At 35.2% G+C, this 23,692-nt stretch overlaps 1 protein-coding gene across 9 annotated transcripts in view; it reads right to left on the bottom strand.

The window, feature by feature from the left end:
* EPHA5 (EPH receptor A5) overlaps positions 1 to 23,692 on the bottom strand; it is a 378,384-nt gene that overhangs the window by 193,559 nt on the left and 161,133 nt on the right. For 5 of the 9 annotated variants that reach the window (XM_075544946.1, XM_075544949.1, XM_075544947.1 and 2 more), the window contains 2 exons: positions 4,791 to 4,946; positions 53 to 388 (listed from right to left, as the gene is read on the bottom strand). The exons of 3 other annotated variants lie outside the window; for them this stretch is intronic. In XM_075544946.1, coding sequence (XP_075401061.1) covers positions 53 to 388; positions 4,791 to 4,946 — 492 coding nt within the window. The remainder of the gene's footprint in view (positions 1 to 52; positions 389 to 4,790; positions 4,947 to 23,692) is intronic. One more of the 9 variants, XM_075544952.1, reaches the window with a different exon arrangement.

Genomic DNA, 23,692 nt, shown 5'->3' with positions numbered 1-23,692 from the left:
ACAGAAAGAGGCTAGTCCTAAGATGCCTAATTGATTTGGATATCACACTTACCTGCTTGATTTGTGGTTACATTTACAGAGACATACTGCCGGATTCCTGGGTTCAAGTCGGATACTCCATTGACTGCCTCAATCTCAAAGGTATAATTTGTATGAGCGAGCAGGTCCACCATCATGACAGAGGTGTTTTTCAGGCCGATTTGCCGGGGGAGGTACCTTACATGACCACCACACTCCTCACACACACCCGCATAGGAGTTGCACTTCTTGCATGCAATATAATATGACACATCTTTCCTTCCACCAGTGTCAGCAGGAGAAATCCATTCCAGAAAGACACTAGTTTCATTAACATTTGAGATGGCATTCCGCGGAGCAGAGGGGGGTCCTGGTTTGCAAAGTAAAGTGAAAAAAACAAGTTTTAAGAAGAAGATATAATTCAGCATCCATCCCCCTCCCCCTGCCCCACACACACTAATCCCTGGTCTGAAGGGAATTAAAAAAAAAAGAGAGAAGGAAAAAAAATTGCAATCAATTGTTAAAGTAAGGAGGATTTAGATCTATCAATGTAATAAATTTTGAATCTTTACTTATAGTTTGTATATTATAAATTATAATCTTTAGTTATAGTTTTATGGAGATAATAGGGTATTCAAGCCTCATAGAAACAATTAATTATTAATCTTAAAACACTAGTTTAATACAGAAATAATTCAGATAAAAGTTATGTATTCCAAATAATGACAAGTGGATCTCTGTGGAAATGGATTCAATTACTTCCTCATTGCTGTTAGCCCCTTTATCTTATTAAATAAGTGAGGATATCCTATCAAAACTTAACCAAAAACTAAATAACAACAACAAAAAGCCCACTTCACTGCCATTGAGTCAATGCCGATTCATAGCGACAGGGTAGACTGGCCCTGTAACTTTCCCAAACTAGCAACTCTTTATAGGAGTAGAAAGGCCCATATTTCTCACAAGGATATATTACACGTCAGTTAAATGTGATTTATTTTCCAATTGTGACTCTTCCTTAAACATACTGCAACTAGGAACGATGCCCTTAACTCATCTCAAAATAGATTGTCCATGTACATGATAAATCACAATCAAATTTGATATATTCCTTTATATGTCAAGAAAGCATTAGCATTTATGTAGCCTATCAACATTACAATCTACTTGTGATGTTATTTTACTGCTGACATCACCTTAATGTCATGATCCTGTGAGCTTTTAATACTACTTAATTGAATATCTAACATTTACTGAAAAAAGAAGTCTCAAAATCATTATAATAGAAAAAATAAATTATTCAGTTCTTGAGATATCAGCTGAACAAATGTAAATCTCCAATTACCTACCAAAATAAAGTAGAATACCGAACTTAAAACAGCTCAGAAATCAAAATATCTTAAAACATTACTAGCATAATTCTAAATTTATAAAATATTTCCTATGCACTTTAATGTATAATCTATATCAGTAGATGGGAAATATCATTAAATAAAGAAAATTTATTTTTTATCCAGAATCAGCTTATGAAAAAAGAATATTTCTATCAAACATTTTGAGTGAAATCCATACTAAATAGAGCTGAAATTCTTTCTCACAGAAAGTTAAAGCTTCAGTAAGTTCTAAGTAGTATATGATTAGTTGTTCCCTTTAAAAGGGAATAGAGTGGAATATGGTAGTAATTGGATGATTCATAAGAATAAATTAAATATTTGGTAGAAATAAGGTGACAAGATGTCCCGCTTTTGGAAAGACAGTCCCAACTTTTAACAATTTTTCCCACGTCCCGTGGCATTTTTTAAAAAGTCCCGATTTTTGGAAAGAATGCACGACAAGCTAGGGTATACCGTTTTCAGCTGCCATGTGGCTATTTGGCCAGGATGTGAGTTTTATCAATGGTGTCCCGCTGGTGTCCTGCTTTACCAATGTTAAAATCTGGTTCCCTTACACACTGTTATCCTAAATTATATTATCTATTCTAAATATGGAGATAAATATTAAATTCCACCCAAAATTTACTAACGCATGATGGTTGAAGATTGAAATCTAAGACTTTTAAGAACGCTCTCTCAAAAACCAAGCCAGATCCATTGCCATCCCGTCCATTCTGACTCCACTGAGCCAGGAAAGTGAGGAGAACTGGCCTCTGGGCCACAGTCCAACTGTGACTCCTCAGGTGGGTTCCACCTCCCTCCTGTGGAGGCGCAGGTGGTTTTGAACTGCTGACCTTGCACTTAGTAACCCAGTGAGTAATCCATTAGATCACCAGGGCTTCTTAGAAGACTCCTATCTGGTATAAAATAATTTAGTTGCATTACAGCATCCCATAAATAAAAACTGACATTTTTGAGAACATAAACCCACCTGGAAATATATTTGTATTCAAAACATATGACTGTTTACATACACTCAATTTCCTATCCTTCAATATAAAGAACCATTTCTAAAATAAAAAAAGCTAAAAAGAAAATGTAATGAGAATTTTTGCTATGACTTTTGTATTAAAATGGTACGAGTCTTGTTAGCTGGCTACCGCTCCAAAGTCTTAGTGGGGAACCATGCCTCTCAAGTAAAGACGACAGGCAAACGTAAGTAAATTCTTGAGTAGAGCTAGAAATTAATAAAAAATAAGGTAATGAGATGTCACTGCCTTACTAATAAGCTGTCTCACTAATAATGGTGTATGAGCCAATGAAGTGCCCTTAATTTAAGCAAAATCTTGCATAACAAAAGGACATCTGAGGAAGATTGTATATGGATGCACTCACAGCCACGGGGCCGACTCAGACTCACAGTGACCCTGTGTGCATGAGACTTCATCATCCTTTGGGGAGATGGTCACAAGTTAGTGTTCTTTTGAAATGCAAAACTAGAAATGTGCACTTTGGAAGAAAAACGTACATGGGAATCCTGCCTGTGAATTCAGCCAATAATAGAAAGTGTTGTGGACAATGCACCGCACCATACCCAGAGGCCCTTTCTCGGACCTGACCCAGTCACACAAAGGCGACTGATAATTATGCTGAGAAATATCATGGGTGCACTACATAAAACATAATAATTTTTAAATTACTGATATTTAAATGATAATTCAAGACAATACTTCCTACCCTTACTTCATTTATAACTCTAATATCTTAACTCCCTTCTCCTCTCCCCAGGATTTGGGAATTATTTTTATAATGAATAATCTTTCACATTTAAAAATATCCATTGCAGCACAAACACATCACATTTACTCATGGTTTCTCTCTCCTAATATTCAAATGTATATTCCCCCCAAAGCATTTAATAATGTCTTTCACTCATTTGAGGAGGCTTTAGTACTCACCTAAACCATAACAAAATTAGTCTTGTTAGAAAATATTGGTATTATAAAATGATATTTTATAATGTACAGATAATATCAATGATCAGATGAGTTCATAAAATATGTCTCACTGACATAACTAACTGAATTCAGATATTTTTAATTTGTGATTGTTTCATTAAGAAATATCCATCTATATTGAATATTTACCAATATATTTATTTGTATTTTGTCTATTTAAAGATGAATGATAAAATTTTTAAAAATCTTTGTCCACAACCAACCTTGAAATTACAACCTGCTGTGTGCCTAGTGTTCATTTGGACTTGACCCCCCTGCGGGCACAGTAGACATCCCCCCCACACCAACCCGGGTTTCCTATCCTGGATCTGGACATGAGCAGACCATCAAGCCTTTTCTCTCTGTAGCTGGTAGGTAGGTTCAAATCCCCTAATTTCAGGTTAGCAGGAGAGCTCTTACTGATTGTGCTACCAGCACTCCTTGAAACATAGCTTAGGGTGCCATGGAGTCGTTCTATTCTCACTCTGCGCTGCCCTGGATGAGGATGCAGAACTCCCCCGGGAGATCTAAAACTGTGAGGCAGCTCAGAATAATGTAAAGATATAGATGGGAGGAGGAGGAGCTCTCTCTGTTCGCTTTTCATTTTCTAATTTTATGTGAATTTCTATAGTAGACAATGTGATTATTTAAAAAAGCCACTAAAAGTATGATCACCAAACAAACAACTGCATAATTGTTTTCCTTCCCAGAAATAGATGGAATGCTAGCAAATCAAAACTCCCCAAAGGCCTTGGTACTTGTGGATTCACCCAATGCCAATGTTGAATTTCAACCAGAAATATTTAATATCCATCTGTTCTAAGGAGATGACGAGCAAACACAATATTAATAGTGCGTAAGAAAACACACTAATGGGAAAAATGACAATTTATTTGAAAACCTTTCTAAAAACATTTGTTTTATATTTGACTCAAATCTGATTTGCCAACCAGAAACTCTCCGTGTTCTTGAATTGTTTTCTTTTTCAATTGACCTTAGCTGCATAGTGGGGCAGGGCAGGTTAGAAAGAGAAGATGAAAGTGCCACTTGTATGGTTTTACGATTAGAAGAGCCATATCTACATAGATATAGATGGTTCTAGCCAATCATACATACATTGGCCTGTGAAGGCACAAATTAATTATAATATATAAGGAAAACTTCTATATATGAAGATCAGATGTTAGATATGAAATTGGGAAACTTGGTTGCTTCTTATAGTAAGTGAGAGAATAGTCATTTTTTTCAGTGCTACTCAGAGATTGAAATTTGGTGAAAATTATATTGGTTGGATTAAGCATTATGCCCGTTCTAATAAAGATGGCAATAGACACTACAGGCCTTCTCGCGTTCTCTTTAAACTGGTGAGTGTCAGCATCAGCACAGATCCACGGGTCCTTACTTGTGCATGCCATTGTGGGTGGATCAGACTCCCTCCTGAAATAATCCTTTTCACAGACACAAGAGGTGGAAGCTTCCTCCTGGGTGTAACTGTGAGGTGGACATTTGCTGCAACTCGGGCTGTGAGGTGATGCTTTGAAGAACCCAGGTCTGCACGCTGTCAAGAGAAATAAGAAACTAAGCTTTGCCCTGGAAGAGATGTTGTGTTGGTTTCGTGAATAAGATTATTTTCATCAGTATACACAGATTACAGTTAACATACATCCTCACACAATTTCAATTCTTTTTTATAATGTGTTCACTCATACATTTTATGCTATAATCAAACAACCAAATGTTTTAAAATGTTTTAAATTAAACATATATGAAATTATATATTTATATAATTATATGTATATACCTTAACTTTAACTATAGGAGCTTATAAATTATATACATATAGTTGAAATACTTATATGTTTTCAACTAATCCAATGTTTTCAAGTCCAATTTTCATTTTGTTTTCTATTATGCTATTGAAGAAATGAGAATTATATCACATATTTCTAAAATGATATAGTACACAATTGATTCTTAAAACTTTGTTAATTGGAAAATAAATTTATATTCCTTAAAGAATTTTATATTCTGTTAGATTTGGGAAAATGTACAAATGACCTGCTGTATTAATGTTTTTTCAGACACAACATTTTTTATGTTTTTCCACGACTGAGTTCAATAATCCACTGGAATGGTCATGGGACTCACAGACAATGTTCATGATTAAAGGCTTTGTTAAGTGGTTGAGCAGGTTACAATGCAGGTGAGAAATACAAAGGATGCGCGTACTTGTTCTGTCTGCGCATGTTACAAAGCTTTGGAAGGGCTCCTAATAAATGTGCCAAGGGCATGCCAGTCTGTGTAAAGCTCATCCCAAAGGCACTCAACAGTCTCTCTGTGAATCAGAGCATTTAGCTACTGAATTACGTTCCCAGAGGCACCTCCCTCAACCTGAAGGCACTGGCAATAGCTTGGGTCCACAAATCCAGCTACTCCAAGTCAGTTTCCACCCCATACCACGTTCAAGTTTCCTGCTCCCAAGCTCTCCACTTGATCTGCTCTGTGGGCCAGGGCTTCCACCACACCATCTCATGCTCTGGATCCTGGTTCTGTTGCTGCTCATTTGACACTTCTCTGATGCCACAGCTGTCCTCTGGCTGGAGGAAGCTCAGAGATCTTGGTATCCAGGGGTTCCGCTCAACTCCTGGTTGTTAATGGTAGTGAAGTTGCTCTCTCTGCTTCACAGAGGGCTCGTTTTATATGCATCAGGATGGTGATCGCAATGAATCCTGTGAATAAGCACTCTCAACTGAAGTTTATCAATCTCCCCCCGCCCCACCTGCCATCTAGGAAAGGCCATTTGATGAGAATTGCAGAGACTGTGGCTAGGAGAGCCATCGAAATGATTCAGTACCCTGAAATTATCCACATGATATTGATCTCCAGAGTAAGACTTTATTAGACATTTCATTCTATTTTAGAATGATTTTCAGATTATACTAAACCAACATTAGTTTAGGCTATTATCTGTAAAACCTCATACTATGCAAGTGATACTGCATTTCCTGTATAGGGCAGAGTTTGTATCTTTTACTGTTTTTACCTTCACAGCTTCTGTCACTAACTCTGAACACAGTAGGGTTCACAATTGTTACGCAGTGTCTGATTGCACGGATGGCATGGCATGAGGAGTGGAACAGAACTGTTCCACCAGATAAGGGACAGGTGCTGATATCTGCTAATCTTTCTCAGTTGATAATTAGATAAGAACGTGTTTTATGAAGTAAAGTCTTTTATTCCATGGATTCCTTACCTTTATAAGGGGCAATCATAGTAATTTTACTTCTAATACTCTTCAATGCATAATACAGAAAAATTCAATATTCCAATGAAGATACAAAACTGATGGCTCAATTACTTTTTAGAGATTATATTATATAAAGCTAATCCAAATGTACTATGTATACATAAGAATGAATTTACATTAAGCACTAAGGTATATTTGCTGAAGCTCAATTGTGAACATGTATTTCAATAGAGAGCTTTGATAGACATAATGAACTGAGGCTAATTTTCGTGTGCATTACACGAGCTTGGGTTTTTGTAATCTTTGCTAAGGCTTTCTGCCATCGCCATGTATAATCAGGAATTGACAAAAATGAGAAGGTACTTTTTCCAGGAGATTTAATTATAGTGATAGTAAAGCCTTAATGTTCTTATAAATTCAGTGCCAATATGAAGGCATTTGAAAGATAAAAATGAGCTTTTTGATAAAATTAGGGACATTCTTAAAGTGAACTGATTAGAACCTGATTCAGAAAATTGTGATTCCAATAATAGGAATACTGCAGCAGCCAACACCATATTTAGCTATGGTTTTGTTTTTCTTTTGGTTTTGATGTTGTTTCTTTTTTTATTTTTATTTTTCCTTTTCTTTTTTTCTCATAATTCAACATAATGAATTTAAAGTTGAAATCCCAGAATTTTTCATATTGTGAATTAATCATTCACGAAATCAAAACACATTGTTTAATGAATACCTTCTAATTTTAACTTTATTTAATATTGGTACTTAACCCACCAACAGAAACTTGAAGGTAATAAAAAATAAGTAAAATATAGATAAAACTCTCTTCATTCATTCAATAATTTCAATAACTCTCATAGGCCAGAAACTTAACGTAGAGCTAGAGAGACAGACGTCTCTAAGATCAGTATGTCCTTGTTTTTTGGCATCATCTGCATGTGCATGAATAATCGTAACATTATATAAGAGACAGGAAGAGCATGGTAGCATGAACGTATACATTTAATTTAAGAAGGTGTATGAAATGCGTCCTTCAGGGAAGTGCTCTGTTGAAATAGGGAAATGATTTAACTTGAGTGAGGGTGTACCAGTGCCTTAGAAGAAAAATCACTTTCAGAAGGCCATATGTGATTAGATGGACATGGAGTAAATGAAAAACTAGATCGGCATACACCGGCAAAGGAGCCCTGACAGCACACTGGTTGTATGTCGGCCTGCTAACAGCAAGGTCAGCATTTCCAAACCACCAGCTCGCTCAGAGGGAGACGATGAGGACTTCTCCTCTTGTGAAGAATTAAAGTCTTGGAAACCCACAAAGCTTTCTCCACCCTGTCAGACAGAGTCACCATAAGTTGGAGTTGACCAGATGCCAGTGAGATATTGCCAGAGAGATGGTTCAAGGTGAAAGGGGGAACCAAGTCAGAGACACCTCATACTTCTATATGGTTTTGGAGACTTCTTTTTATTGGTAACACAAAGTCCTTAAAGAGGTTAAAGAAGAGGAAAAAAATAAGAGCGAAACGTGTTTGTGATCGCTGCACAGCATCTCTGTTAAAAGACTGGAAAAGAGCACAAGTAGAGGCCGTTAGCGTCTTCTGCATTGTTCCTGTTATTCTGGTCCATAGCAGACGCTGTTGATATTAGTGGCTAGTCCTAAATTAGGTGTAATCCAAGACATTGCTTATTCTCCTCAAGATCCACCCTTTCTTCTCTCTTTTTTTTTGTGCCCTGAATACATTAAAGTAAAGGCAAGCCCCAAAAGATAAAGTACAAAATGTAACTCTGAGGAAGTATGTTTTACACCAATGAATTCTGGAACGAATTCTAAGTAGGAAAATAGGTAATCAAAACCAATACTATATTCCTGGAGGAGCTGGAAAAATCAGTAACAGTATTATCAATGATTTGAAAATTTAATCTGAAAATATATGCATCGATATGAATAGGAAGTGATTTCAATTACTAACTATTGAAAATAACTTGTAGATGATATGTGGCTTTAAGTCGACACCCAACAATCAAAGGAGTGGTTCAGAGAGCAACAGACACAAAAATGAACACATATTGAATGAATACATTTGAAAAAAGTGTAAATTCATTGCAAAATTTCCAGATGAATCAGAATAATAGGTATAATTCGAAGACTGTGTCATCATTATCTAATTGAATGGATGTGTGGTCACTATTTAATTAACTATAATAGTCCTTGTACACTAGGAGGTGCATTGGTATTGTTTAATTTTTAAATTTAGCAGAGAAAAAAATCATTTTCTTGATATTTGAATAAGTAGGATTTTTTTTAAGATTGAGAACACATGTTATAATCTGTTCATGAATTTTAAACATATCATCAAAATTATTGAACTGAAAATTTGGAATAATATTTAATATTCTTCACTCTAAATTAAATTTCTTTTAGTATTTTCAAAATAGTGGACCTCAAACATCTATCACCCTGACTTATTACTTAATTTTATTCAAACTATACTTTCAAGTTAATTTTCCAGGAACAAGGCCACTGAGGAGAAAAACAATACTGTAGAAAGCTCACTGATTTAATTTAGAATTATCTCAATTAAAATACAATTTTTATTGATTTTTTTAAATGTTGGTTATTGCTAGGGAAAATTGAAAAAGTTAGTTTTACATTCAAATATTTATATATATTTTTTCTTATGTGGCATGAGTTGTAATTCCTTTGATAAAACAGTGCTCTTCCCACTTCCTCCATGGGTTCCCATTTATATTTGTGCTTCTTTCCTGTCCTTTGGGCCTTCTGAGCTTTCGCTGTTGTTGAAAATCTTGGCTCTTTGGTCTTGTAGGTTGATTGTTGCCAGGAGTACATTCCTCATAAGTGCCGGCTGCTCACTTGATCCACTTACTGGAAGGTGATCGATCACTGGGATCGAATTCAGTTCTAGATTTGTCCGGTGTCTAAAGGCCTTCATCTCAGGAATTTCACCAATATCTTTAAGTCTGGTTTTTTTTTTATGATTTTGGATTTGACTCTACATTTTCTTTTCACTCGCAAATATCTTCTACTGAGATCTTGAACAGAATCGATAGTAGTAGGCAGGTATTACCTCAATCTGGTTTCAGGCTAGTAGTGCCGATGGAATATTTCCTTAACATAAAAAAATAAGTTCACTGTTCCTTTGGACTAATTGTTTCCTCAAGTCTTTAATTTCTTTTTCATTCTTTGCTCCAGACAAGGAGGGACCAACAGTTGTATCTCTGATGACAATTCAAAGCAATTTAAAAGGTCAGTTGCTACTGACCAAAGTAGAACATAGAGCACCTTTGTGGACGATGCTATGCCAATTGACTCAGTTGTGCCATAGATGATATCCCAAATCCTAAAGGCCAGTGTCTTGATCCCTCAAGGGCTTGGTTATGGCTAAGGAATTTTCATGACTTTCTCTCCTAAATGCTCTACCAAATGTATTGGTCTATTTATAATACATGCAAATATGTCTGTTGATATATCCTCTGCTAAACCTGTGTTTACTTTTAGCTTCACTTCCATACACCATCCCACAGCTATTCAACCTGCGAATCTGACTATGCATAAAGGTATACCAACAAATTATATTTCTTGTTGTTTAACATTTTCTTGCTTTTTGAAATGATGATCTTATACAATGTTTTTCCCTTTGTGCTTGAGATATTTTGAAAATTCATCTTTATTCTTTGATTTGCATAGTATTTCATTATATGTGTATACCCGAGTTAAGAACCCAAATAGCATAATGATCCAATTAAAAAATCTAGAATTCCTGGCTAATGAAATTACTGCACAAGTGAAAATAGTTTAAATCAATATAGATAATATGAATATTAGATAATAATGTCAAAAAAGAACAAAAATGCTAAAAATAATTACAGTAAGTGTATGGTTCTCATTGTGTGTGTGTGGGGGGGGATGGAGGTACCAAACGACAGCCATCCAAGGGACACAAATTGTATGTATGCATGCATATGTACATCGATGTGTATGTATGCATGTCTATATATATATATATATATTTTGTGTATATATACATGCATATGTATATTAAATAGATACATGTATATATGTTGTATGTGTTCATATATGTCAAATATGTACATAATGTAGATATCAGATATATAGACTTATTATATGTGTGTACTCAATTCATATGTTAAATTAGTCATTATAGTCTTATTCATTTACAATATGTATTGAAACAGACTGTGTGACACAAAATCTAATGCACTCTTGTCTTCAAAATAGAATCAGTATTCACTCACTGTCTTCACACATTCCCAGTTTTGTCTGGAAATTGGTTATATGTTGTCTTGGGACATGTTTATATATACATTAATTAATTGTTCAATCACATATAATATTAATATGTCCATTAAAAGATGACACTGAAAGCAAGGATTTATGAATATAGTTAATTGCATGCCTCATTATAATGATATTACATACTAATAGTAGCATATTAAATATATATTATATAGTATATATATCAAAATATACATAAGTGGCTTTAGAAGTGGTTTAGAGTGCATTATTTAAATGCATATTTTTAATCTATATATTTAATAAAAGTGTTTTATCATGTAGTAGGGTCAATGATAAATTCTAATTTAGTTTTATAATTCAGCATATGAGGTTACTACCTCACGTATAATTCAAGAAAAAGCAAATATATTTAATACACACACCAACTACCGTTCTGCATTTTCCAAGATTAAAACTGCTGGCATATCATTTATCACTAATCACAAACCCACTCCAGTATGAGGATTACCTCCATGGCATCAGTTCCCGCCCACAGCAACCCCGCACAGGGTTCCCAAGGCCACACATCCTTCCTGAAGGAAGAAGTCCCCTGTTCCTCCCAAAGAGCAAGCTGGTGATTTTTAACTACTGACTTTACACTTGGCAGTCCAATGAGTAAAGCACTATACCACCAAGGTTCCTAATCTAGCAATTTGAAAATACCTAAAATATTGAAAGACACTAAGTAAGTAATGTCCATGAATAGTTGCCAAAATTTCCTAAAAGTTTAAGAAATAATGTTATGCTTATGAAATATGTGTTGAGTTGATTTTTAATTCTCTATTATTCCTTGGCAAATAATTTGACTTCCTAACTAAGATTCATAACTCATGTTTTATGAATATGCATGGCAAGACTTTCTAGAGTAACATAAAGGTGTCTATGTGCCTTGCCAACATGGCAAAGATGCTTTAGATATTGTTAATCAACCTTAACTCAGTTTGCCTTGGCATGGAATTATACATAGCCCCTCAGCTGTGGGCAATCATAATTCATATTACGGTTCTTTTATGTTTAACTAATTGAATCTGAACTAAAACAAAAGAGCAAACATTATAGTTACTCATTGAAGGTGTCTACAAAAAAATTTACAAAGATTGACATTTATCATAAACATTGGAGTCTATGTATGACATATTCTTAAGATGAGCTATTGTTTCCCCACTTAATTATTGGTTTATAAAATTATTCTAGGGAAAAATGGGGATAACGGTAGAAAAAGATCCTGAAATTGTGGTAATAATTGAATATCACTTCTTAAGATGATTGAATGATTAACTTGTATTATATGTGAATTAGATGCCAAAAAACAGTTTTAAAAGAATTAATTTGACAGTTTCTCAATTTATTTTTCAATGAACCCATGAAAATCTTTTGAAATTACTTGTTTTTAGTTCACAATCTGTTTTGAAGCTGTTCTGTGTGAGAAATATAATGTTTCTTAAAATAAGTGAAAGTTGCTGTACTTTAAATATTAAATATAGCAAGGGGTACCCAAAATAACCAGAATTTTTTTCAAAGCTATGTTTTTTTTTACAAAGCAACATTATCACTATCAAAGTATTCTCTATTACACTTAATATATTTGTCAAAACTGCTATTCCATTCTTGGAAACCTTTTCAAGCTCATCTTTTGAATGGCTGACACCACCTCTTCTGAGACATCACATCTCTGTCCTTTCATGTCTCTCTTCATTCACGGAAACAAAAGAAGTCATAAAGGGTGAGGGCCGCTGAGTGAAATTCATAGAGCAGGCGAGGTAAGCTTTTTTCCCCCCAAAATTGTGCACTTTTAGATGGCTTTATGAGCAGGTGCATCATCAAGGGGGGCAAAACCAGTCCCCTGTCTGCCAAAAATCAGGCCTTTTTTTTGGTAGCACACTGTTACACAATCTTTTCAGAACCTCAAAATTAAAAGTTTAATAGTCTGACCTGGTGGAACAAACTCCAAATGCACATTTTTGTCCACATTATTCAGGAAGTTAGTGGACATATAACTAGGATTGTTGTCCGTCAACATTTCACCTACTTTGAACGGAGAAAGTGACTCACACACTTCAGCGTTTCCTATAGCACTGTCCTTGTAAGTTGTGTTCAACATCATAAAAGTTTGCGTGCCATTTTCCAAAGAAGGAAACAAAATTTCACAGGTACACGCTATTCTCTGAAATCAGCCATCACAATAACGAAATTCAAGTGAAATTGCTTTCACAAAAAAATTCACTGTGACCAAAGAGAACCTTTCCAGGTGACACCACTGGGTGCGCTCACTCAGAACCAGTTGCTTGATGCTCCCCGAGCAGGAAAAATGTGCACTACGAAAGCTCTGCTCTGCTTTGCCCCGTAGTCTGGTTCATTGGGGTAACCCTTATCTGTGTGTGTGTGCATTCTAGAGCAATACATGTCATACCCAATCTTATAAATTTATATTAATAATTAGTTTTCTGAGTTTATGTTAATAATTAGTTTTCAATTCTCAATAAATTAAACAAATATTTAATGTGTTAATCAGAGTTGCTCTCATAATCAAATAAGCCTGAATCATCTCTTATCTCAGAGCTTAGGGTATATTCATGTGTCTGTTTGTGTGTTGGAGAGAGGAAAAACACTTCTATTATATTTTTACATATTTCTTATTTCATCTAAATATGGTCTGATAAATAGACTAGCATATTAAGGAATGCAAGTGTAAACTATAGTTAAATTAAGTATTATATATTTTCCACATGAAAATGTTCATGTATACCATTTCATAGAAACAAAAGAAAACTATCTTAGTAAGAGTTAATCTAGATAGCAACAGACAGAATGCATCCTTGTCTTATGGACAATTAAAACCTTTGAAGAATAATACACAGCATAAATTTCCATAAACTTGGAACTATCAGTTGGCAAATATGTTTAAGAAACTCCATTCCCAGTATTGCTGCATTTTAAAGAAACACAGAAAAGAAGTAAATTCAGCTCAAAGAAATTACTTTTGTTTTAAATGGTAAAGTTTCTGGTATTTTCTTTAATCCGACATTGAACTCGTGTTTGCATTAGAATGAAATGATTTGAAGAGAAGAGTTGAAATTACAAGACTGAGAAGATAGACTCATGCCTGTCAAATCAGTCCTAAGACCTACATCTTTTTGCAAGTATTTTCCAGGAAAAATTTATAACCCAAATGTATCATTATTTTATATTTTCCTAAGGGAAAAATGCTTATATTAATGTTATAAATTTTGAAAAGAACCCAAACCTATTTTTTGAAAATAAAAGGACTGTGAAAAACTAGGAGACTGTAAAACGATTTGTGTAAATGCTGTATCACTAAAAACACAACATAATATTAAGATTTGATTATTGATGATAAAACATATGCTGTCCTCTCTGAAACACTGTTGCTATTAGAAGCTCTGGAGTCAGTTTTGACTTGATAGGGTTACAGTTTGGATTTGATAGTGACCTTATCAAAAACAGAACAAACACTGCCTGGTTTGACACCATCCTCTCTGTATTAGAAAGTACCAAAACCCCACCATAACTGTTGTCATTATAGGAATTTTATGATTTATGTAGGAATTGTTTATATCTGAGAGCATTCTAGATTTCAAAAATTGTTTTGTGCAATGTAGGCTGAAAAATAGAAACTAAACTTTCAAAAGTATATAAAGTAATCACACATTTGAAAATCTATATAATTCTTTGTGCATGTGTAAGTTTTCCTGCATGAGTCAATCATTTAATTCTTGTGGTTTTACAACTATTCTTGCTGACAGGAACATTTATTGCCTCTATAGGAGGAATGTACAGTTTCAGTATATACAGGTAAAGGGAATGAGCTATTGTGTAATTCCAACAAATCCTGATAGACTATGAAATTGATTTGAAGTAATCCTTTCTAGGATCAGGTAAAATTTGGGGAGTTTAACTCTTGACTGCATTGTCATTAAAAATACCTAGTTAAGAACCATAAAGTAGATATCTTTGGATTAAGACAGTAAAGTGTTATTGCAGAGACAAAAGCTTCCAACTGAGCACATGTTATTAAGGGACAAGTATTTCTGGCTCAAAATTTTGACCGTAATAGTTAATAACCTCTTTTTTAGAGTGAATATTTTTCTCTATCACATTGGGTATTAGATATTAGTTCACTGACTCAGAACACAGTCCTACATATATAATAACACTATTTATCCTTTGCTTCAGTGAAATTGTACAAATAAATTATGTACTGTTCTGAAATGCAGATTAAACAAGGAGAAAATATCCTTCAGTTGAGTCTGGGAGTTATTGCCCAGATTGATTTTAATCAGTATAATTAGCTCATTGGCTAAATTGTTATATAAAAATTCTGTCAGAGAGATTGACCAATATATAAACATAAACTATAATATCTTTCTGAAAATTTAAATGATCTGAAAGCAAAAGAAATATTCTGAAATCTCCTGATTATAAGAAAACCTGCTGGGAAGTAAAGACATGGCGGATTTATAGTAGTGAACATAACTACGGGCAGCAGAGAGCGCACAGAGCGCGTGCGGTGTTCCCATCAAGTGTGCTGCAAGTGACGCATTTGGTGTAAAATGAATCAAGTGACTACAGCATGGTCAATCCCATCTATGAAACGGTACTCTTTTTGAAGATCTGTGAATTAGCAGAAGCACATGGCTAATGCCGTTTACTTGGCAAGAGCAGTCATCTTTTTGTCCCTAATTTTCAGTGTGCCAGTGTCCCACTGGATCCCAAATTCAACAATTTCAGATGTCAACATTTAAAGGCATAATTCCTTGTTCTCAGTGTGGGAAATGCATGCTCAACATAACTTGCCAGAGACTGCCATTTAATATATACTTTTTAATTTCTAAGCAAATTCTGTCTATGCAAACTCTGAAATACCTTCATTTCTTTTGTTAGCTCACATGTTTTTATTATACGTTGTTTAATAAGTTTAGAGCTATAGAATTATTGAATTATTCATAGAGCTTATTTTTACATACTACCTATATGGGCATCTCATGTCAAAACTGGGAGAGGTCTAGGGTTTCTTTTTTTGTGTGTTGTTTGTTTATATCAGAAATCAGAGCAAGAAGAAAAAGATGATAAAACAATAACTCAAAGAGATACAGCTCAGCAAAGATTATAAAATAAATTATAAAATGCATTTGCCACTGGACACCATTTGGTAACGACTTTGCTCCCATTCCTCTAGGATGGACAGAGGGAAATCACTGGAGGCTTATTTCCTGTGTACTCCCAGGATCATCCACAGCATTCTGGTAACCAGATGCTCATAATTTAAACTCTCATACTACTCCCTCTTTTGATTTCAGATGATGTGGTTTACAATCCTTTGGTGAGTGATGGTGGTGTGCTTCTTCCCTGTGGACTAGTTGACATATCCCTCAGCCTTCTTCCAAACATGGCTGGTTGATGGGAAGCAAGCCTTTAAGACCCTAGACACTATTTTGTCTCATAGCTGGGCACCATCTACTTTCTTCACCACACTTTGCTAAAGCACCCATATCTTCTTCTGTGTTCCCTTCCTAAGAGTGAGTATGAAACAGGGCCATGATATGCGAACGGAATTCTTCTTAAACTGGAATTAGGATTTAGTGAGAGCCCAAAGCTCATTTCTGGATATATGTTTGTTTGTTTTTTGTATGCCGTTGGTTCCCTTTGAAAACCTCCTTGTCAATTTATAGTAGAGACTATTATGGGTCATCCCCCTGGGGCATAAGGATCTTCCATTAATATTGTCTTTGATTAACCCCTGGTACTTATGTTTTAAAGCCCTGGTGAGAGAGGGATAGTATGTCAATGTAGACTAACTCCATTTCTCAGTAGCTAAAATATTTTTACAGAATCAGTCCTTCCGTGGCTGGACGCTATTTACACAAAAAATGAGGGTTGTTTGTCAGGGAAAATCTTACAATAATCTCACTAAGAATGTCAGTCACAAGTCTGCTGGAATAATATATATCTTAATAGTGCTTGTAGGGCTTTGATGTAACAAGACCACATTTGTCCGCCTACCACCAGGTAGGCAGATCTTGTTACAGTTGATTTCTGCTTCCTTAGACACCGTGAATTTTCAGTTTTAAGACCTCAGGTTTCAAGTGTGTCTGAGGTAGAGTTCAGTTCACCCAGTGGATATTCTGCCCAGGATCTCACTTACATAGACTCTGGAGCATGCCATGTGTCCTGAAATTCCAGCTTCAAAGCCCCAGTGTTCCAGGCACCCAGCCTGGGTCCCCCAGGATGCGTCCCGAAGCCCACGTCAATGTGGCCCATTCAGTGCATACCAGCAGAGACACTTCTCCCACCTATGGTCCCTAAACCCATTTTCCATCATTCTGGCCCCTACTTAGAGATCAGTCCTCCTGCTTTTCCTACCAACAGTCAGGAATTTGGGTCCCCCAGATACGTTTCCTCCCTGTCCCCTCTGCTCACTTGCCTTCCCCATCAGTATCTCTCTTTCCTCTGATACGACTGTCTACCTGTCCGAGGTAGGGGGAACCTCATCTCAGCTTTACATAGCAGTCACTCAGTAAGCAATATTCCTCCCCCACCGACACCCCCTTAACAGTTTGACAGAGGTGAGGTGTCCTCTGGCAAAGGGACGGTCAAGACACAAGCCTAGCGAAATGATGTATGATTCATTGGAACCAGTCAGGCCCTCTATTATCCTGTCTGGCCACCCTGGCCAGCAGACCAGATGTCCAGCAAACCTGAACTTGTGCCGATCTTGTTGCTTGTTCCTGCAACAGTGGACTCAAAGCATTGGTCCTTCCGTGATTGGCTGACTTCACTCAGTGTAATATCTTCCAATGCCTCCCTGTCATGAGGTGTTTCATGCGTTGCTAGCCGTCTTTTATAGATGTATAGTATTCTATTGTGGGTATGAACCAGAGTTGTATTATCCAATTTTCTACTGGTGGAAATTTAGGTTGTTTCATACTTCTTGCTATTGTGAATTGTGCTGCAATGAACACAGGGGAGTCTCTTCATGATTTGATTCTTATTTCTTTGGGGTATATGTCCGGAGATGGTATTGCTGAGTCATTTGGTATGTCAATTGCCATCTGTTTTAGGAATCGTCCTATCACTTTCCACAGTGGCTGTACATATTTACAAGCCCACCAGCAGAGAATAAGAGTTCCAATCTCACCTCTCCAGAATTTGTTTTTCTGTTTTTTTTAATTTGGCTATGATTATAGGTATTAGGTAATCTTAACCAAAATTGGATTATATATTAAAGCATTTGCATTCTTCATTGTACCTTTATAATTACTGTTCTGTCACCCTATCTTTCATTTCTTTTGAGACAATGAGGTAATAGCAGTTATAAATATATCGATATTATACTGCTGTTAGGTGCCCTTGATGTGTTCTGATTCAGAGAGACATTATTTACAACAGAGGAAATATTTGACATCCTCACAATTGTTTTGATATACGAGCTCATTGTTGTGGCCACTGTGTCACTCAATCTTGCTCAGGGTCTTCCATCGACAAGATTATTTGATAATCTTATAAGCATCAATAATAAAAAACAGACATGTCTACAGGTGTCAAATACATGAAAATCCCTCTACAAATAGTAATATCTTTTAATTAGCATAATAATATTAAAATGTCAAAACCAGCAAAGCATTCATTGATGTCAATGCTAAGCAATCTGCTTGCTTTCTCAGAAACAGTCAGTGAATCAGCAATCCAGTCCAGCATAACTCTCCAGAAAAGCACAGCTTCGTTTTTATCCAATGTTCTATTTTTTTCCTTGAGAGGCTTTTGGGAACTAACTTCCTTATTCTTGGGTATTATATCCTGCTCGCCCTCATTAAGCATTCTCAAGGGCGAAGAATTGTGGAATGATCACCCACATAATTATAGGTAATCTGAAGTACTATTCGAGGAAATCTTTTTAAAGGCGCCATTGGGTTTATTACGTCTCACAGAAACCTTCATATGTGTCAGAGTAAGAGTGAACTTCTGAACTTCAAGGCCATGATCAAGGGGAAGATCACAAAGCCTTTCTTCAAAGGCACCTCTTGGAGAGTCCAAGCTGCCACCCTTTCTGGCAGTGATGAAGCGGTTCACTGGTTGAGCTCCCGAGGGGTTACTATTAACAGAACCCAGATTCACTACTTTGATCTTAGTACTGTGTTTTCTCGGCACCTATTCACAATTAGTTTTGTCCATGTGGCCACAAAGTACCTTCTGCACAGCAAAGTCACAAGGACTTAGAGATCAGGCTCTTAAGATTAAGACAAGTTCAAATCTTATGAATTTTACACCGTATCTATAAGACAATGAAACCGTGTAGACTAAATTACCATATACATAAACGGCACCTCCTTGATGGAATACTTGTAGAACACGATTAGATAGATATAATAGATGGCACAATACCTAACAGAATTGGCTGTTAAGAACTGCCAAGTTGTTTCTGAATCCGAGTGCTCCTGTATGCAACAGAACAAGGCTACCTGATCCAGAGCCATCCTAACAAGCGTTAGGATCTTATGAGGACATTCTTTCAGCAACTGTCAATCCATGTCCTTGAACGTCTCTTTTTCTCTCACCTTCTACATTGTCAAACATGACATCCTTCTCCAGCAACAGATGCCTCTTGATCACGTGACCAACGTATTTAAGACAAAGTCTCAGCAGCCTCAATTCTAAGAAACATCCAGTACTAATTCATCCAAGAAATTCTGATTGGTCAAACGTTCTTGAAATTCATGATATATTCTACATTATTTGCCAGCTCAATAATTTCCATGTATCAATCCTTCTTTGGTCTTGCTAAGCACTCAAAAATCAATAGTGTGCTTAAACTATTCTGATTAATATGTTTAATAGTAGGTCAGTTTTAGATGTTTCAGTGTCCATTCACTTAAACACAAAACATATTTGTATCTCATAATCACAGGATTGTAGAATTGGAAACGACCTTAGAAATGAAGTCACATGCCTGGCATAACCCATGGACATAGCAGGCTAGTATTGAATGTTCAACTCTAGCACCAATAACTCTCCCATCCCTTTCTTCTTCCACCGAAGGCAGCAGAATAAGAGTACTAAACCAGGCTTTATAGATATAACAAACTATATAATAGGAAAGAGTATTTAGAACTTTTTTCTTAGGACTTTTGCATATTTCACCAAGACACAAAGAAATTAAAATATCTACCTAAGATCACATAGAAATTGAGAACTAGAATTCCATGATTTCAATCTTCTTTATAATTAAATTTGTCTCAGAATCAGAAAAGCTAGCTTTTGAAATCAAATAAAGTTCCTAGCAACACAGGTCACTGAAAGCTTTTGTGGGGGCAGTGGAAGGGGGCTGATATTCCTCACTTCTATCACTATTGAAGGCACTGAAAATATCTCACAGAATCTTCACACATATCATTTACTTTAGAATGACAGGATTTCAAACCATGAGCATGTCTAAAAATGAGCTAGTAAATTACAGAAACAAATTAAATATGTTCACATAATTAGAGTAATTCATAAGTCTATATTTATAGACAGGTATTTCATAATACCCCCCCAAAAGGATAATAACCTAAAAAATAGAATAATTTTAAATTTATTGATGTCAGGGAAATGTAGAAGATATTAATTTCATATAAAATCTGTAGAAAATATTATATTTTGAATAATAGAAATTCACTAAATTTATAGTTACTAGAATTGATAAAATCACATGTAAATATATGTTGTGGAATTAGGTATAATGTTACAAATTATATTTAAATTAAGAAAAATGTGAAATACCACAGTGATTCTTGAATAGAGAACATTATTCTGAAAAATACAAAGAAGTTGTGTTTGGCTATTTGAGAAGATGTGGTTGACCCTTATATTTTATGAAATTATATTAACTGGATGAATAATCATAATATAATGATAGGACGATGTACTGCTAAAAGAAGAAACTGGTCTGTTTTGGAAGAAGTATGTCAGGAGTGCTTCTTAGAGGCAAGATGACATGACTTCTTCTTACATACTTGGACATACTGCCAGAGAGAAATCCCTGGAGAAGCACATCATGCTCAGTAATTATAAAATAATAATAATATAAGAATGCTCCACCTCAAATTGACCCTCTACCAAGAGAGTGAATGAAATACTGCCGACTCCTGCACCATCCACTACTGTCCCTATGTCTGAGCCCATTGTTACAGCCACAGTGTCAATCCATCTCATTGAGGGCCTTCCTCTCTTTCCCCCTACTTTATCAAGCATGGCTGATAACATGCCCAAAGTATGTAAGACACATTCTCATCATCCATGCTTCTAGAGAGGACTCTGGATATACTTCTTCAAGGCAGATTTGTTGTTCTTGTGGCACTCTGTTGTACTTTTAATATTCTTCACCAACACCACAATGCAAATTCCCTTGTTCTTCTTCAGTCTTTCTTACCCGATGTCCAACTGCCACAGGTGAAATATCATGGCATGGACCAGGCGCACCTTAGTCCTCAAAGTAACATCCTTGTCTTTCAATACTCTAAGAAAGTCTGTGTAGCAGAAATGCAACTGGTCTTTCGATATATTCACTGCTACTTCCATGAACATTGATTGTGGAACCAAGCAAGATAAATCCTTGACAGCTTCAACCTTTTCTCCATTTATCGCGAAGTTACCTATTGGTCCACTTGTGATGATTTTGTTCTGCCTGACACTGAGCTACAATCCTTGGACCTCATCAGCAAGTACTAGGAGTCTTCCTGGCTTTCAGACAGGGAAGTTGTGTTTTCTGCATATGGCGGGTTGTTTACAAGATTTTCTCAAAACTTGATGTGCAATGATTCTTCAGATAAGCCAGAATCTCAGACAATTTGCTCCGCATGCAGACTGAATAAGTATGGCAAGAGGATCAAAACCTGGCACACACCTTTCCCGATTCTACACCGTGTAGTGTTCTCTTGTTCTCTACACACCGCCGCCTCTTGATCCCTGCACACGTTCCGCAGGCACACATGAAGTCTTCTGGAATTCCCATCCTCCTTACAGCTATTCATAATTTGTTGTTATTATCTACATTGGTGGATGCCTTGACATCGTCAAAACACAAGTAAACATTTTTCTGGTATTCCCTCCTTTTAGCCAAGATTCATCTGACATCATCAATGTTACCTTGTTCCACCATTGCTTGTGAGTCTGGTCTAAAACTGACAGCTTCCTGTCAATGTACCACTACAGCTGTTACTGGATCATCGTCAGCGACCTTTGATTAGCATTAGGTATCCATAATATTTTTCTGTATGTGAGCATTCTGTTGGGCCACTTTTCTTTGGAATGGGTACATATATAGGTCTCTCCCAGTTAGTTGGTCAAATAGCTGTTTTCCAAATGTCCTGGCCTCGATAAGTAAGTTCTTCCAGTGCCTCATCAGTCTGAGGAAACATTTCAATTAGTCCATCAATACTGGGGGTCTTGTTTTGGCTAGTGCTTTTAGTGCAGCTTGAACTTTTATCATTAATAATAATAACAATAAGTGGAGTGAAGAAACTAAAATGTTTTCAAAATGAAATATAATTTTTAATTTATTTTAAAGTAACTAAAATTAAAATAGGAAGAAGTGGTGTCAATAGAAGATCAATATCAAATTTTAAAACCTTTAATAGTTCAAAATATGTACTAAGGTAGTAAATACAAAGAAATAAGTTAAAAACAGTGAATTAAAATGAATATTAGTAATAATATAATAAACCAAACTACTAGAAATGCTAACTTATTCAACTCAACAATTTATAGATACAGACCATTAGAATAAATTCCACGAGCAAAATTTAATTTTTTTTTCTATAATAAATACATTTTATACATAAAGGCATACAAGGGAAATGTAAATAAAACAGTATAGTGTCTAAAGTAGATTAGAAAACCATCAGTACTGGTAAGACTAGAAGGTATAATCAAAAATGATAATCCACTAATTCATCCTTAATATCATAGCAATTATAAATGTATATATCCTATAAAATCATAAATCAAAGTTTAACAAAATTAATGGGGAATAAATTCTTAATCATAGTAGGAAAAATTAAAATATCTATTTTACTAAAAAATACAAAATTTTAAAAATATGGAAGACTTCACCTGGTCAATCAACTGATATAATAAAATAATAAATAATAAAATAATAAATAATAATTATTGTCTATAAATATATATAGACCACAACCTAGGCCATCAAACAAGTTTCATAAGTTTAAAGGCATTTAAATAAAACTGAATATGTTTGCCACATGAAATTAAAATTGAGGTCAGAAGAAACATTTGTATTCAACATTTTATTGCATGTCCAAACTGTTGTAAGAAAGCAAGAAAGGTATATAAACTTGAAATAAAGATGATAACAATTTTCATTTGCAGATAAAATATTAACAATCTGTAAAGCAACTAGTAGAGATAATACTTGACTTTGTCAACTTTGAGAGTTATAAGGATAATATTAAGGGCCTTCAAATTTGTCTTTGAAAAATGCAATTAAAAGGCAATAAAAATGTCCCAAAGCTTCTTGAAGATCATTATAGACTAAGTTCAGTTATATATCTACACACTAGTTGAAAAAGTTTAAAATTTTAAAATTCTATTTATATTATAAAAATTGAAAATACTTACATAAAAATGTGATCAAAAGATATATAATACATTTTACTAAAACACTAAAGAACATGCTGTGAGAAAAAAATATATAAAGAGATATAATACATTCATATACTATAAGATTCAA

Source organism: Tenrec ecaudatus, chromosome 3 (assembly GCF_050624435.1).
Source record: "Tenrec ecaudatus isolate mTenEca1 chromosome 3, mTenEca1.hap1, whole genome shotgun sequence".
Classification (NCBI taxonomy): Eukaryota; Metazoa; Chordata; class Mammalia; order Afrosoricida; family Tenrecidae; genus Tenrec; species Tenrec ecaudatus.
This window is presented reverse-complemented; position numbering and strand designations above follow the sequence as displayed.